This window comes from Sparus aurata, chromosome 8 (assembly GCF_900880675.1).
Source record: "Sparus aurata chromosome 8, fSpaAur1.1, whole genome shotgun sequence".
NCBI lineage: Eukaryota > Metazoa > Chordata > Actinopteri > Spariformes > Sparidae > Sparus > Sparus aurata.
The window spans coordinates 24,563,863-24,581,257 of record NC_044194.1 but is presented as its reverse complement, the minus strand read 5'-3'; the positions used below and the strand labels follow the sequence as shown (position 1 = coordinate 24,581,257).

The 17,395-nt window shown below is 42.6% G+C and overlaps 1 protein-coding gene across 1 annotated transcript in view; it reads right to left on the bottom strand.

Moving 5' to 3' along the window:
* Positions 1-3: 3 nt before the first annotated feature.
* Positions 4-17,395, bottom strand: part of LOC115586718 (protein arginine N-methyltransferase 8-B) — a 28,171-nt gene continuing 10,779 nt past the window's right edge. Inside the window, exons 4-10 of the mRNA XM_030426002.1 lie at positions 14,907-14,970; positions 13,867-14,009; positions 13,067-13,154; positions 11,172-11,287; positions 6,886-7,036; positions 2,887-3,008; positions 4-2,327 (exon numbers count right to left, since the gene is read on the bottom strand). Of these exons, the coding sequence (XP_030281862.1) occupies positions 2,244-2,327; positions 2,887-3,008; positions 6,886-7,036; positions 11,172-11,287; positions 13,067-13,154; positions 13,867-14,009; positions 14,907-14,970 (768 nt within the window). The 3' untranslated portion in view covers positions 4-2,243. The remainder of the gene's footprint in view (positions 2,328-2,886; positions 3,009-6,885; positions 7,037-11,171; positions 11,288-13,066; positions 13,155-13,866; positions 14,010-14,906; positions 14,971-17,395) is intronic.

Sequence of the window (17,395 nt, the reverse complement as noted above, 5' to 3'; positions counted from 1 at the left end):
TGGAAGAGTTTGGACATTGCTGTTTATTCAGTTTTGAGGCAGACATGACAATATGTGAAACAACATATTCAATATATTTCTCCATAAGATAGTAATACATTTGGAACTAACATGCCAATTTATCAGAATTTGTATGACTAATAAACTAGATGTCAAACCATGTCTGTGTGCTCTGAGCAGCCAAGTTTTCATCAGACATAAGTTTTCCTTAAACATGTTAATAAATAAATAACCTATCAAGTGTAATTGATCATTAGCATTAGTGACTCATATTGTATTGCTTATTTGTACCAGTCAGCTCTCTGTACTAACGCACAGGATCAGAGGATCTGTGCTCTGAGAAGGCAGCACATAGTTTGATACTGCACTTGTTGATTGTTAGTAGCATTAATGCAGTCTTTATAAACTAACTAGGTTCCTCCATTTCTCACAAGCGCTTGCACTGTATATTTTGGTTACAGCCCTGCAAAGATTCATTCAGGCCTTAGTATAATACATAAGACGAGGGAATTGAGGCTGGTTGTTGGCTGTCTCTGAACTGGACACGATCATAGAACACAAGCTGGGACGGATAATATATCACCAAATGTCTTCATAGGAAAAACTTGTATGTGCTATTATTCTCTAAGTGGATATTTGAGGAACATTAAAAGAGATTTTGCAGGTTCTTAATAGATTTTTGAGTTACTAGTAGTACAGGTTTACATGCTGTAGTGCTCAAAAAACACATCTGTTTCCTCATTCTGTCCAGTGCTGCAGTTCCGTACTCCCCCTCTGTCTGAAACGCCCGTTTTAGCCCCTGTAATTCCATTTGTACGTGCCAAACTAGTAAGTATCAGAATTAAAGGCGGGACTACTGACGAGGCATTTCAGGAGCAGTGTTTTCTGTGGGAGAGAGGAGTTTCTGTTGGTGCGGACTTAGACCTCTTTTACGTGCACAAGAACAAAAACACTAACTAAAGGAAGGAAAAAAAGTAAAAGCATAATAGATCTCCTTTAATGTGAGGTTTTAGTCAAGGTAGCCTTTGCCAAGATCCACATCTTGTCTTAAGAAAACCCGTTAGTGGGCACCTTGGCATTGACCTTAGTAAGAGCACAGGTGAAGTGAAAAGATCCTTTTCATTGGCGTCAACACACTGCAGTGTGTCCACTGTGCACGTTAGTTTTAGACTGAGATACAGTCTGTAAACTCTGGTATCACACCGTGTGATAGTACTCATGAAACCTGTATGCATGCTGCATGGAACATGATTCTTCATGTAATTAGGTTCAAACCAAGTGCAGATCATCAAGCACTCTCACTTTTTATTGACTACGTCTTTGTTATCTGTCATCGGAGCTCGTTGCTAGGGCTATGTTGAGTTAGAGCGCTTGATGGAGACCATGTCCACATGTAGACTAAAGAAGCAGAGTAGCTAGCGTCTATACATGAAACCACTGAAAAAAGCTGAATGCAGCAGTGCGGAAAAAGAAAAACTAGATACACTTCGGCACTTGGTCAAGGCATTGAGGATGGGGAGGGCATGTTATTGGCATGTCAACATCACAAACACATCTGGAGTCCGGGCAAAACAGCACAAGCTCCGACACCTTCTATTACACACTCACAGGAATCTACTAGTACACCGACGATGCAAACACGTGTCACCTTTCACGTTACACACACACACGCACCTACGCAGGTTTGTCCTTGGCTGTTTTTCTCCGACAAAGCTAAATTGATACAGCTATGAATTAAAACACCTCTCTGTTAATCATTCCCCTACAGTACAGTACTATGACATAAAAATTACACCTTAAAATCAATCGGCTACCTATAGCAGAGTATGGACGATACGATAATAAATTCAATGTGCTCTAACCTTCCAGAACCTTCAGGTTACTGTGGAAAACAAATACTGAGCAGAAACACACAGGTACACCACTCCATCGCACGTATACGCACATCGAGGATCAATAACATTCATCAAGACTAGAAAATATTTCCTGACCTCTTTTTCGTCAGTGTTACATTCAAGATTGTTTAACAGTCGGCATCAGTAACTTCCTGCCTTCATTGTATGACAATAGCTATATTGTCAGTGGGGCCGCCCCTGCTTGGTCTTTGGCCTGTTGTTTTTTTCCTCTCTTTCTCTCTACGCCCCTCTCATATCGTCTGGGGTCATGGGAGTGTCTCTGTCTCCCTCTGGTGCTCAGGGGTTGTACTCAACGGGGCACCAAAGTCCCCCCCCCACCGGTTGGACTTAACGCATCTTGTAGTCGTGGGCAATGGCCGCTTCACACAGCTGTCCTTTGAAATCCAGCTCGAAGGTGAAGTCCAAGTCACGCTGCGGGGTTCGGGAGGGGGGGAGAGAAAAGAGAGGTGGTTTTCAGAGAGGTGGTTTTCATATAGGGTGGGTGGTTGGGGGGGAATGATTGAGGAAAGACTTCAATAAAAAAAAAGAGAGTGCTATCAGGGTTTCAATTTGACCCGGCAACCAAACATGATGTTAAATAAGCACAGGCTGTTTGTGTTAGACAACAGAAGGGAGCGAGTCCCACTCCTCTCTCCCAGAGGAGGAGGAGAGGATACTGACAAGGTCAACAATAGAATCTGTTGTTGTTTGTCTGGAAGACACTGCAGTGCGGCTGGCTAGCCTGACTGCCATCCAACACTGAGGAGGAAACAATCTGCTGTGGGCCAGCAGGCGCAGGAAATGAATCATTTCTCGGAGAGGATAAGGGCTCCAATCTCACTGCCAGACACTCTTTATATCATATTTGTATTATATATGTATTGCCACTAGACATCATTTCACATACACCAAATACACCACCCACCACCATCTGAGGTATAATTACACATGCTACTTGCACAACATGGAAATGAGACTGTACTATACTCACAGCGTTTTTCTCGTTGGGCTTCATAGCAATGCTGCCGGTGATCTCCTCTCCTCTCCGCACTGTCAAGTAGTCCTCCAGGTAAAACACGGTCTGCTTCCAGTGGGTGTACGGAGCATCAGGTGCTGCAACACACACACAGAAAAACACACACTTTTCAAATGAACATCAGCTATTTTAATGTTGTAACTAAGCGGTGCCACTTTCTAATGAGACAGCCTGTCAGAAGGGTTTTATCAGTCTTCACCACTGAGTTTAGTCATGGTTAATAAACCATTTATTGATATTTAGGGGAAGAAAGAAAATAAAACATTCAGAGTGATATTTTCACTGGTGTATAACCCCCTGAAACTAAGAACTGAGGTGGTCTTGTTACCTATTTTACACATTAATGCGTGTCTACAAATCCTGAGGAGAACCACAGCATATGTGAAAACTTGGTATAAAGGTTATTGTGGCTCCAGAGGGCGCTGCAGGTGTTCTGATGAATTGCCTCCACTGATTTCAGTCATTGACCAAGTTGCATTGTGAGTAGTGCAGGAGCCAGGTTTTGAAAAGCAGGCTAGTACTGGCATTGTATACCACTGAAAAGTTTCAAAACAACTGAGTAAAATCAATACATGAGAACCAGAGACATCACCTTTTTCTACATGCTTTTAAAAAACTGGGGCCTATATTAAGCACAAAAAATTGGTGGACTTACCCTTTAAAATTAGCTTTTTATATCTACAGAGGGAACAGGTCGTCTTCCACAGAGACTGCTATGATGTGCCTCAATGTTTCTACAGTAGCTGAGGAGGGACAAACCATAAACCAGCTCTAAGGAGAGCCTTTAGCTTCTTTTTCGCAGTGACCACTGTCGGGGAGGCTTAGACGAGGGGTGTTCAGTTGGTTGAAATCTGCAACCTCGCCGTTTAGATGCCACTTAATCCTACACACTGTACCTTTAATCAGTGCTTGATTTACTTCATTTGCACAAACACAAAATTAGTAAAAGTCGACAGATGTGTCAAGAGAGATTTACAAAAGACTTACATATGGCACCTTTAATAAAGCCATTAGCTAAAATTTCAACTTTTACAAAGGATGGCTGATACAAAAGTTGTACCAACAAAGTTTTAAACACACCAACTATAGCTCTAAGATGTAAGGCTAAATTAAACATGTCATCCCATTTTCAGTGATGCATTGGTTATATCTCTATCCACTAAAGCCTTTTCTGTATTACCGAGGATGTGATGCGTACTCCAGCAGAACACTGGGCAGAAGGCAGACAGACACCCTGGACATGTTGTCAGTCCATCATGAGGCTAACAGAGACACACAGTCTCTACCTGACGTTAATGAAGAACAAACACAAACCGGACAGAGAGCGGCAGAGACAGGAACTGAGCCTGTCCATCCTGTTGTGAAGCGATGGTGCACAAACAGCCAGCGGCTCCACTTGAGTTCAAGATGACAGCGCTGAAGTGAAAGGGAGGAAATGCATGAGTGCATTCTTGACCCCTCCGCTGTCGCTCGAGTCAATCTTCTTTCGCCACAGTTCCAATTTGTATCTATTGTGCTACCTTACATTCATCTATGTGTGTGTGGGAAATAAAGAAAAAATCCAACTCACCAGCCTCAAAATAAATGTGAGGCTCCCCAGTGCCCTGACCATCACTGATCGCCCGGCCGTGATTCATGAGGTCAGTAGCGCTTAGATCGACTTTCTGCCAGCCGCCCTGGTGCAGCGTGGTAGCTCTGCCTTCATAGATGAGCTCTTTGTGAGTCCGTAGATAAAAGGGCCTGCCAATCAGCATGTCTGCTGCACAGGCTGGCCGCTCAGTATTTTTTCGACAAAGTTCAATAAAGACACTGACGAGCTAGCTGTGTTTCTTATGCTAATTTGCCGGATGAGAGGGCATGTCCGCTGACCGGCATGAGCTGTCATCTTTGACCCCAGCCTGCTGTTTAATCCTTGGCTGTGAGTCTGTGTGTGTCTGATACTGATACTTCTCGCAGGACTGTATGGGGAATGGATATCAGGCCTTGGCTTAGGGATGAAGTGAAAATACTGAATGAAAAACTTGTTTGACAGAGAATCTTACAGAAAAACCAAAAGACTAGAGGTTGGTATGGTGGAAACGGATGAGGTTAGGGAATAACCTGATACATCTTGTCTTTATTATATTTTTTCCTGTTCCAGTCCTGATGATGCTTTAATTTGACAACCAAATGGCCAACACATTCATTCTACTACACTGTTTTATTTCAATTACAGTGGCACTACCACTAGAGGTCAGTCACACACAGATTTTGACACTGTTCATTCTCTCCAACCCAGAACTGTTTGGATCGTACCAATCAGCCTGATCTGAGCTGCTCTACAGTGACGAGACAGTGACTTTTATTGTGAAAGGTGCCTTCGGAGCCCCAACACTGACCATGTTTGGATGAAATGCTCTTTTATCTGTGAGTGGAGGTATTTCTAAACACAGAAACTCCCCATACTACTACAAGGCAGCTACCAACTGGATGGAACGCGATAAGCTTGACGGATGGACTGCTGTATATTTCGGGGTGCTTTGAGCTTGTTACTCCTGTTTTATTTCAGCAACATGATTACCACAAGAGCCGAATGAAGCTGTCCTTCAACCGAGGGTCTTGATTTCAGGCCCCTGGGAGCATTTGTTCCACATAAAATGTCTGCTTGCGGATGTTTTCTGTCTGTCCAATAAAATGAAATTTGGTTCCAGTTTATATAGAAGGGGCCCGGCAATGTCCTCCCTTCTTCCTTCATTGTTACTCCCTTGCAGTAAATAATGCTGAGTTATACCCACAGTTCACCACAAAGTTTTATCATTGCTCTAAGTGCCTGTTGGCATGACAAAAAAAACAAGTTAATTTTTACTTTTTAAGTAATTTACTACAGTGCCGGAGTAATGAGTCCTAAAAAAACAGAAATCAGTTTGCATTTTTGTGCTTCCAGTTCCCTCATCTCAAAGTCAATGAGTTTTTTGAATGGGGTTTGGGTTAAATGCCTGAAAGGTCTGTGGTTACCACGGACTTCACATATTTAAAGATTTTGTTCTAGGACATCATGCTAACATCTAACTCTGTCTGAGAGTCTCCAACCACTAGCTGCCAGTCTTCATGTTAAGCTTCATAAAGCGAACTGGCTGCCACCCATATTTTCATATCTAAAGGGGGCGTATGTAACAATTTGTAGCAAATGGCATGTATTGATCACTTTGTTATTGGCCACATGTAAGGGGACTGTAACAAGATGTGGAAATCGTGACCTTCACTGTCTCTTTCTGTTGCCTATACAAACCTGTGGACGATTTGTCTGAGGCGTTTCATGCTGCTGGACTGTGGATTTCTTTTAGTGTAGGACAGCTCTGCTCTGCTAACAGAGCAACAGGGGCTTACTTTTGTTTAGGCTTCCAGCACAACACTGAAGTTCAACGGAGCCCCTTTAAAGGACCAACATAAAACCGGTAAGGATCATCTTCTCATAATATTAAACTATCCCGATGCGCACTTTTTTGTTTACTTGCTTAGTGGTTCGCGCTTTCATCCGCTGGGGCACATTTGTTATCAGCGGTAAGAGCTGTTGAATTCCAAGTTCAGGTCATCCATTTCTATTTTTCCCTCGCTGCGAACTAGAAGGTCATGCTTCTTCTACATTGCAAATTTGCCGTCTACAGGGCTCGCTGAAGCAATCAAGGGAAGACGGCAAATTAAAAAGGAACTGAGAGCACCCACAGCCTCAGTAGGGTTCCCGCTCTGCTGCACTTTAAGCAGACTCAAGGGTGATATTGAATCTGAAACTGTACTCATCTCTCTGTGTGGAGGCTGGTGATAAAATGGAGATGAATTATTATTTTAGATTATAATTACCATCTCTATAATACATCACTGTAGCGCTAATGCTTTAAATATGCTTACACAACCACACATACACCATGATCCCGGCTGCGCTGTATACAGAGTAAGAGAGTGTCTGGGGGAGCGTACCGGTGGAGAAACCAGTCTTCTTGTGACACTTGGTGAACTCGATGTGGAAGTAGGTGACCAGAGCGTGGATGTAGTCGTTCCTCTGGATCTGCAAGCAGAACGCTGAGGTAAACGTGAGGTCCTCAGTCTTCACCGTGTAGATGTCCACTTCCTGTTGAAGTAAAGAGACAGACTCCTCTCAAATATCTGGACCACATAAACACAACTCTGATCACCCCCTTCCCCCCCCCTATGTGTTGTAAATGTACAATCTGAAATAATCATATTCCAAAATGCCAAAATATAAGGAATTTGTACTCCACATTTGTAGCTGCTTTGAATGTGTTTACACCGGAGTAGACCAAACAGCTATGAATAGGTTTGCTGTTGCTGCTGATAAGAGCTAGTTAAGAAAATAACACGCCAGCTGGTTAGCTTATCTGAAACAAGGGAAACAGCTTGTTGGCTTAAAAACTGCCAGAAAACTTGAGATTTGCTTGTAGGTAGATTTTAAAACTGGGAAGGAACTTAGAAGTTAGCTGATGTCAGTTGTTTATCTTCCAGATAAAAGGACAGTTACAGGAACTTTTCCTTACTTCCTTTAACACTGCGAGGTCAGGCATTTTGTTAATTTCTCAGTTAATAGTGCTTGGATCATGATGTAAAAAGCTCTGGCCTATTAAGGTGGCTGGTGTCAATGAGTCCATGTGGTTTAGAGTTTAGAGTGATTCGAGCTATTGAGTTGAATAAAAGGGGGCTTTTGGGCCTTGGCGGAGGTATGAACTAAGTGCCATTCTAGTTTCACATGCAATATATATCAACAAGACCAAACAAGCATGGCCATGAAAGACGTACAGTACAACTTCTACCTGCAAAAACACAGTATACCCAGCTGGGATGATGTCAAGATCCGGATGACTGCCAAGAAGACCTCCAGTGACCCTTGTGTGGGTAGGACAAGCTTAGGGGACCTGGGGTCATTTGGGAGCTGTAACTGTTGACAAGCTCCAGGTGTTAATACATGCACGGTGCTGGCAACCCCCGTATCTGTAGATGTCCCCCGGTTTCGCGTCAGTTTAACAGGGTATCTGCTTCCACACTGGTTCAGAGAACTGGTTAACTGTCGTTTGAACGGCACCGCGCCAACATATCATGTTAGCTTTGATGACTGAGCAACAGAGCGGGGTGGCGCTCACCTTCCCCTGTAGGTAAACATGTAGGCAGAGGTGTGATAATCTCGTTTCATGTACCATCGGCGCTAATAAATATGCACGGCTTGCTTGCTGGCTTTGGTGCCAGATGCCACATTTGCTGTGGAGGAATGAGCCTTATGTTTGTTGGCAATAAACACGGTGCGATATTGATGTCAGATTCCCCCGCTGCCTTCGGAAAAAATAATCACTCCCATAAACACCTTTTCCAGATATTTACACGAGTCATGCAGTAGAAACTTCTCAAAGTCATATTTCAAAGTTTAAGACAGCAATATAATGTAATGCACCGCGATGTTTACCCTCCTGCTATTACGCTAAAGGCAGAATAAAACATTTAAGAGCACTATCATGGAGGTTGTTAATGTTAAATTAATTATTTTCTGCAGGATTATACTTGGCAATGATCCTCTCTGTGTGTTGCTACCAAAGTTTCAGGCTGCAGTTTAATAACACGAGGTCCTATGTGTACAACTCCTCAGCTATACAACTTTAATGAGGCCATTCCGTAATCCATTTAAAGACAATAAAGCTTGTCAGCGGAGTATTGTTTGTTGTAGGGCTTCCCTTTTTCTAAGACTCAAAGACAAGCAGCGTTCCCTTCAGCTTCATAGAGATTTTTATTAAACTTTCATGACTTATTTCTTTGCTGAGTTTATATTTTATATGCATCGAAAACAAAAGGCTGTCTGAAGCAATGGAAAACTGGCTGCTTGATAATCAGCGGCGTGAAGACAGCGACGCTGAAGTCAAGTAGCGATCAAAAAGCAATATTCCAAGAGGACAGAGGTGAGACGGGGCAGGGACGTCTAATCAACGGCAGCCATAAGGTCACCCTGACAAGGAGAACAATCAGGAGGACTAGACAGGCAGCTATTGACATGCATGGCACAGCAGCCTGAGTCCTCTAATCCACACGGTGAGAGGACGACGGCCACACGGCAAGGTTGTGCTCATAGCAGCCGCAGCATGGCAAACAATATGTTTAGCAATCAATCAATGTCACTAAATAGTTAATGCTGATTTATGTACGTGTGTGGTTTACCACTGTAACAGCGCAGCGTCTCTACATAATATAGTCCATATTAGCCACCTTACTAGCATTTTCTATGGGACAGCCGTAATGTATTGACATTGCATAGTATAATTACTCCTTATTACGTTACAGTGAGTGGGCATTAGGAATAAAATTAGAAACACTGTGTGCAGTATCAATAAACCTTGGTAATAATAGGGAATATACAAAATTGATCAAAGGTCCATTTAGCAGCTGTTTTGCTAGGTTTGATAATATCACATGATCCTGCCCTGTTGTCACTGTAATGTATATGTTAAAGTTATAATTTGTGTCATTTAATGTGGGGTTGTTATCCCCAGTCAGTGTATGACCTGCAGTAGATCAAAAGCAGCGTGGAGCACTGAAAAGGAAGCAGAGCATTGTGCTGCTAAACAGGATCGACAGCAAGACCTATTTTAGCAACCTAAAAGTAGGCACACCTAAAAAAAATATTTTTAACATTTTCTGTGATTTTCATTGCCGTCAGAGACGCAGTGCAGGGCAGGCAGAGCTGGGCTTGTGTGTAGGAATACAGATGTTGTACGGTAAAGTGCCAAAAATATAGCGTACACTTTTATTTACTTTAGGTTTACCTTCTTTGAGGTAGCTAAAAATACGTCTTGCTGTCGGTCCTGTTGAGGAGTACAATGTTCAGCCTCCCTGTCGGTGCTCTGCACTGCCTCTCATCTACTGCAAGTCATACACTGACTGGAGGTGAGTACCTCATACAACCCCACATAAAAAGACCTAAACTTTCTCAAAGCGCCAGAAAAGCTATTAAGTAGACCTTTTCTGGTAAAACTGTTCCCTCAACTGCTCTCAAAAATGAGCTCTCAACCTCAGCTTTAAAGCCACCATAGATGAAAAGTGCCCTGATAAAATGAAAATTGGACAATTGACTGTCCACGTAAACCCTAAATATCAAGACATTTGCTCCAGAACAGCTACTAAATGATGTTTTCAAGGTCAAGAGAGAACTCTGCACCTCAACAAAGATGATTGTTTATCATTGTTTACATTTACATTTTCATTTACATTTAGGGCATTTAGCAGATGCTTTTGTCCAAAGCAACTTACAGTAATTCATACATACATTCATACACTGATGGCGGCTGCCATGCAAGGTGCTGACCAGCACATCAGGAGCAGTTTGGGGTTCAGTATCTTGCTCAGGGACACTTCAACATGCAGACAAAGGGAATTGAACCAGCAACCTTCTGATAACAAGACGCTGGCTTGACGTGTTGAATTGACCACTGGCCATCAGTGGCATTGATAGAGCACAGCAGGCAGGCTGAATCTAGTCATATGGTTCCTGCAGCCTTTGTAATGCTGCCGTGCCACATACAGTACAGTACCACATTGCTTTGAGCTAAATGCTAACAACATCATGCAAACATGCTAACATGTTGACCTAAACAGGTGTAATCCCAACTATGTTCACCATCGTGGTTAGGTTGTTAGCATGCTAACATTAGCTAATCATAAATAAACTCAATGTAGCTTGCAGCTGTGGCTGATGGGAATATTAGTTTTGCACGTGTTAATTTACTGTGAAGTTTGTGGAGTACTGTCTTGTAGCCTCTAGTTTGGCATTATGACCACTACCATCTTGTTTTGTTTTTTTTGCGCAGGTATTGGCCATACATGAGCCATATGTCATACAGTCAATGGTATCTTGTCAAAAACTTAATTATCGACAGTTTGGAGTCATGATCAAAGGATGTTGTCAGAGTAAAACTTAAGGCAAACGCCAAAGTTGTGTAAATTTTCATCCTGAGGGGGACATGAATGCGTCTATCAAACTCTCTAACAATCCATCCAGTTTTGTCAAGACATTTCACTCAAAACCACAAATGTCAGCATCATCACAGTAGTGAGATAATTCAGTTTGGATCGAAGTGGTGGACTGACCGAAATGACTTCCCTAATGTAAACTCTTATCTGCACTGCACTGGGTCTACAGCTGACATTTAGTCTGGCATTGTGATAAATTGATCATTTACCATCAGTAAAAATATTGTCAATATTTTACTCACCTTGATGAGGCAGGAGTTGGTCACCACCTGTTTGGGGTCCACTACATCCACCAGTGGTTCCTTCATGGCCACATTACGGATACAGGTCATGTCAAAGCCGTACACGTTCTCCCACCCTGGTAAATAAAGCATCATTGAGTAACTGTGCTACCATTATTTTCTTTTCTGTTCTGTTTCTTCTTTTCAAGTTTTGATTCAGTTTAGTTTTAAAGGAGAAGCAGTTGGGCTACAGGTGTGAATCATCACTAGTTGGGGTCTTGGGGCGCAGACACGCCAAAGACATCGAAGAAGTAATGGGGACAAAGGCCATTAGTCTCTGCACTTGAACACACCACAAAGAACAAAGCTAATGGCCAACTACATCAAAGGGCATACCTCTCCATACTACCAGGTACCACCAGGTAGCAGTGGTCTGTATTCGTCACTCAAAAAAGGAAACCGGAAGACTCAAGACTTCAGATATATACTAACCATTGTTATGATATAGGGTTTTTGTCACTACTTTTGCTTATATAGCCACTTTTAACCATTAATGTGTCTGATAAAAAGTAAAAAATGGAACTTGCAAGACAGAGGTGGAAAATAAGAAGAAATTGCTGCAAAATCATGGAATCATGGAAATCAAGCTGTAAGGCTCGATGAACTTTCCCATCCTTTTTCTGATACTCCTCTTCTGCATTGATTCAGATAACTGAACAGCCAATCAGATTAATTCCGCTCACTGACAGGGTATTGTGACAATTCTACATATTCTGTTGGCCAAAAAGGCATTGACCAGGTGTGACAAGTACCAATGGTGTGGAACGCACCGCAACAGCTACTGCCATAGATGCTCACCAATGGCCCCGACATTGATGTGTCAGAGGCCTTTACTCAAAGGGCTTCCCAGCCACCTGAGAGTTTTTGAACAGTTCTCATTTTGACGGATGAAACTCACAATGTAATTGTAGATGATTTGTAAACATAAGCCTCTTGAACACAACCTTCCCTCATGCCTTGAGTACACTGCTTTGGAAGAATCCTGCCATGCATTATTCATTAAGCTCCTTAAGATAGTGTGTGAGCAAACATCTCTATCAAGACCCAAAAGAAGAGAGCTGCTTGAGTGAGTCGGAGAGCTGGTGATAATGAACAGGTCACAAACCCCCGGGGCTTTTGTAATGTACCATATTTGCATTTCCTGCTGCCCACTTAACCAAGGCAGCGTGCAGCTCAGAGCAGCACTAATGACTACAGGATGCTCTCAGAATACTGGAGTGCTCCTGAAGGCCACATCAAACTGAGTCGTAAGGTCATGTTGGGCCATGTGCCCCAAGAGAAAGGAGTTTGTGGTCAATATATGCACTCCTCTCACTGCTGCTGACTGAACTGAAGTATCCGGGCAAATATTCACACTGTATATGACATGGATATTTTCTGGTGCAGTGCGGTTGTGTAATTTCCCAGATGTACGAGGGAGCCTGAGTAGGAGGCCTTTTGGCTATTGTTCTGTTTGCATGCCTTTTGTCATCTGGGTTGTGCACTGGCTTCACACAGACTCTGACGCTGGCTTCACACAGACTCTAATGCTCTGCGTCCAGCAGCAAAACATTGCCCACAGTCCTCCTGACAGCTTTGGAATGGGATGATACACAGATGGAGAGGCCTGTTGACTTACAATATCAGTTAACGCCCCCAGTGTTATGCCTGAGAGAAAGTTCAAAATCATTTGAAGAGCACCCACGTCTGTGCGAGCACAAGACAGAGGTATGGAGGTGTGGTGTGTTCTACATCCACAGTTCATTTGCAATGTAAAGAAATAATCCTGGTTATGGCCAACAAAGAGCTACAAAGGGTTTCTAATAGATCTAATACACACATCCAGTCCCACATACAAGCTCTCACACTGAACTTACAATGTATTTTGAAGTCTTTGTACTGCCTGTCCTCAATGGCCACCACATACAGAGAGGCGCGGTCAGGAAACATTAATCCACCGGGTTTCTGTTTGACAGAGGAGGCAAGAGAATAAGTCACAATTCATCCTGAACACATTATAAAAGGTCTACATTACAGAATTGGTGACATTTTCATTCCTCAGCCAAGTACAAGTTTAAACCATGTGGTGGTATTGTCCCCTCAGCGTGCAGACTGGAATATAGACTGGACTACATGACTACAACTATCATTTTTAAACAGCAAAAGATTCTTGGAAAAAGTAATAATGTAAAAATCCTGCTAACTTTATAGAATTCTTATTCATGTGATAAAACTTTCTATGATCAGATGATATGTTTCCTAGTTTGACTGAAATAAATCACCCAATACCGGGGAGGGGCGACATATGTGGCATACAAACACCATCTTTTTATTCAAAATGCTTTAAGTGGTTTGTCTTTTCACTTACAATGTCATTGGTTGTACAAGCTCTGCAGTTAGCCAGCAAATGTATACGTTTATGTTGATTTTTTTTATTTATTACCCCTCATTATGATGAGACAATGTTGCAAATAACCTGTAATTATATAAATCATATAAAAAAACAAAATAGTTGATGATAAAAAAGGAGGTTAAAGGTTTTTCCAGTTCTCCCAGGGATATTTTTTACTGATGTTGCTGCAGGTTAAACTTACATACTACAACATCAAGTGTACACACACACACACACACACACACACACACACACACACACACACACACACACACACATCATTACCAGCCACTTGTCCCTGGCAAAGATGACGGTGTTTAGCATGGATTCATAGAAGAGACAGTAGCCCATCCACTCAGATATTATGATGTCAACCTTCTCAACTGGAAGCTCCACCTCCTCCACCTTGCCTTTGAAGATGGTAATCACTGCAACGAACAACATGTTAAATCAGCATCAATGCTCATACTGTGGCAGCAGCAGATAACTGCAAAGTAAGAAAGCAGGTAAGTAAATATGTAAGTAAGTAAGTAGTAAGTTAGTAGTAAGTAAGTAGTAAGTAAGTAGTAAGTAAGTAGTAACTAAGTAAGTAGTAAAAAGAAAGAAAGAAAGAAAAACTCTAAGTGGTGAAATATTTGTTAGTTTGCTAACATGGCAGCCACAGTGTTCTTATAGAAATCTGCCCAGCTGGGGTTTACATTGGAGGCGTGGATCTTTCCCCTGCCTGGGATTAGCTGATTTCAGCTTTGTTTGTTCTGCCTCGTCAAGAAGTTACTGAAGAGTGTCCCTGGTGATACGAGCGTCTGTCATGATGACATGTGAACCCTGTTACTCCTACCAGTGATTGCTTCCTGCTTATTCACAGTTTGAAAAGTAAGTCAGAGCAGTGTGCTAACTCTCTTCTCAATTACTGGTGCATACTTGATATTCATAGGTTTATAGATAGGACACTGGCTGACAGGGAGGTTTACGGAGCCACCATTTGGTCGATTTACAGTCAGCGAAATTTGTTTTAGAAGAAGTATTATGATCACCCATATGCTTTGAAGTCAAGTAAGTCAGGAGCGTGTTCGTGCAAATGAATACAAATGAGCCGGTTCAGTGCAGCATGGAATGATTAACACAGGTCCATACTCACAGATGCCCACCCATCTTCTCCTTCGCCTTCTCGCCTTCATGCATACCTGCCCGCCTTCCCTCCCTTTCCCTCGTCTTTCACTATCTCTGTCACGACTCTAACCAGGCTTGTTGCTTCCCTCTCTGCAGAAGAAGCAGTGTCATCAGAAAAGGAGGGAACAGAGGAGAGGCACAGCTGCAGCTCTTACCACTGTCGAGGTGGTTGGATTTGATGATCCTCTCTGAGTACTCTGATATACTGGAACATTCAATCTGGCAGAGGAAAAAAGAAAAATACTAATTAAGTGACCATAAATGAAGGACTGTGAAGCTTTAGCAGGAATATCTTTAATGGAATGTCTATTGCTCTTGTAATAACATGGCCTCATTTTGCCTGTAATGCAGATTCAGGAGGCTTTAAATGTTTCTGCTGTACTAATATCGACCCGAATGCCTCGTTTAAAAGACAAACTATGTTTCCGTTGCGGCTCTACAAGAGCAAGCATACTATAAATTCAGCTGCAAAGACAGGGCCAAAAACAACTATTAATCCCGTCAACCTGTGTGAGTTAGGAAACAAAAGGACCCTTCATCTTTAATGTATTATTCATCAGTGTTTGTTGACCAATGAGAGTTCAAGAATGTCCCCGCTTGACGAAAATTTCGGAAAACAAAAATAACAGCGACCAAAGAAATCTCCTACATTTGCATTGGCGAGCTGTGATTGTAACAACCCCTGAAGATGAGACTGAATGACCACTTAGGCAGTTTTAGTTTAATTCTGGCACTTCTAGTCTTAAAACAGAGTGTTTTCTCCTGAAATGTATTGACTTAGAAGTAGAAAGTAGCATAAAATGTAAATCCTCAAGTGAAGTTCCACTACTGCTAAAGACAGATAACAGTATTTTGTTATAGATGGTCAGTGGCAGAGTGATGAGCATTTATGTCCCGTGTACAGTCAGTTTCAATCCCTTTGCTGTTTTTCACACGGCTCCCACTGGATTTATCACAGTGCACTCCAGTTCCTTGTCTGATTTGCAATAAAGACACGTCCAGAATTGAGTCTTTTATTTTTGGAGTTATTGATCCGAGCATGAATGTCAGTCCGACACCGCAGCCATCACCATTTTCTCTGCGGGGTAGAAAACAAGGTCACCCTTGTTGAGTCTCTTTCTGTGGAAGGTTTCCATTCATCTCCTGAATAAAACACTGTCAGCCGGCACCTGGTTATCTATTTTAGTTGATGCCACTTCCCAGTGACTTATTTCTTTATATAAAAGATCACAAAAACTGGGCAGCTGCACCTGGCTGACCAATTTTAAGTTTGCAAAGGTGTTCTGTTGAGGGGATTTTTTTCTGGTCTGCAGCATTAAGCTGCATTAAGTAGCTTTTTATCACTTGCTGTATGTTTGTGACTCGTGAGCCTGACTGCAGCAGGTAACAAGCAAGGGAGGAATTATCATCCGACACCACGCACTGAGGTTAATTCAGCAATGCAAGAGGCGTCCTGGAGTCAATCCGAAAAACAGCGGGCGATAAAAGAATATGAAGGGATGGATATTACAAGGTGACCAGCCTCTGAATCGCTGCCAGAGCATCTTACTCCAAGTAATTAAGGTGAAGATTAGTCTGTGCTCAACTGCAACCAGCCATTTAGCTCTGCTGGGACCTTCGGTGTCTAGTTTCATTACTCTTCTGACATTTTAGATTCTTTCAAAGTATCCCAACCTCCCTGCCTTTTTCTTTGTCTCAATTCTCTCCTCCATGCCCTCTCCTCAGCTACCTTGTCTTTTCCATCCTGAGCTGCTTGACACATTCTGTACACTCTGTTCTGCACACCAATAATAGATGATTTATTGAGGTGCCTGTAATAACAGAGTAACAACATCATAACGCGCCTTCATTCGTCAGAATAAACTCTGGACGCTTCTCGGCGGCGGCGTCCGAACAAAAAACATAATTCAGCAAGAGGCATTTGTCAATACCGACTTCTCACAGCGCCAAGCAGCCTGCGGGTATAGATTTCCACCTGAGAGTGAGCGCTCCCTCCCACCTACCCTGGGACTGGAGGTGTGGGGACTTTTTTCATGCTGCAACAGAGTTCCATATGGTCATAATCAGGCTGACGCTTGGTTGAACTGTAGGTGCTCTGGGTCGTAAAAAAAAGAAAAAAAAAAAAAGTAAAGCCAGGCGGGGACCCTTGCGCAGAGAGCAGGCTGAGATATTTTGGGGCTTTTTTTTATTTTAGAGGCAGAAACCAATGAGACGTGCTCTACAAGCAACACACCAACTGTGAGATGGCCAAATTATAAAATATAAAATATCTTGGAGATTTCTTGTTTGTTTGTAAGGGATACTTGCGGAAAATCCCTGACAGTTACAGAAGCAGTGTACTTTACAATGGTATATAGCCCGAGCCGTTAACACTGCTTCCCTCGGGCGCCCTTATTTCTCCACTACCTATTATTGGAAGAACCAGTAGGGAGGTTGCTGGTGGCGCCCACGCACAAAACACACAACACTGACGCACCTGCCCATAATAACAACGCTGCATCAACCAAAGCAAACAAGAATACCCAATGTTGCACCGGGTGCACTGCTGCGCTGTTGGCGGGTGATAATAGGAGCTGCCATTGACAGCCCTCTAATTGGCAATGATTCCTCATCTCCTTCCTCATCTTGACAGCCATTAGCCAAA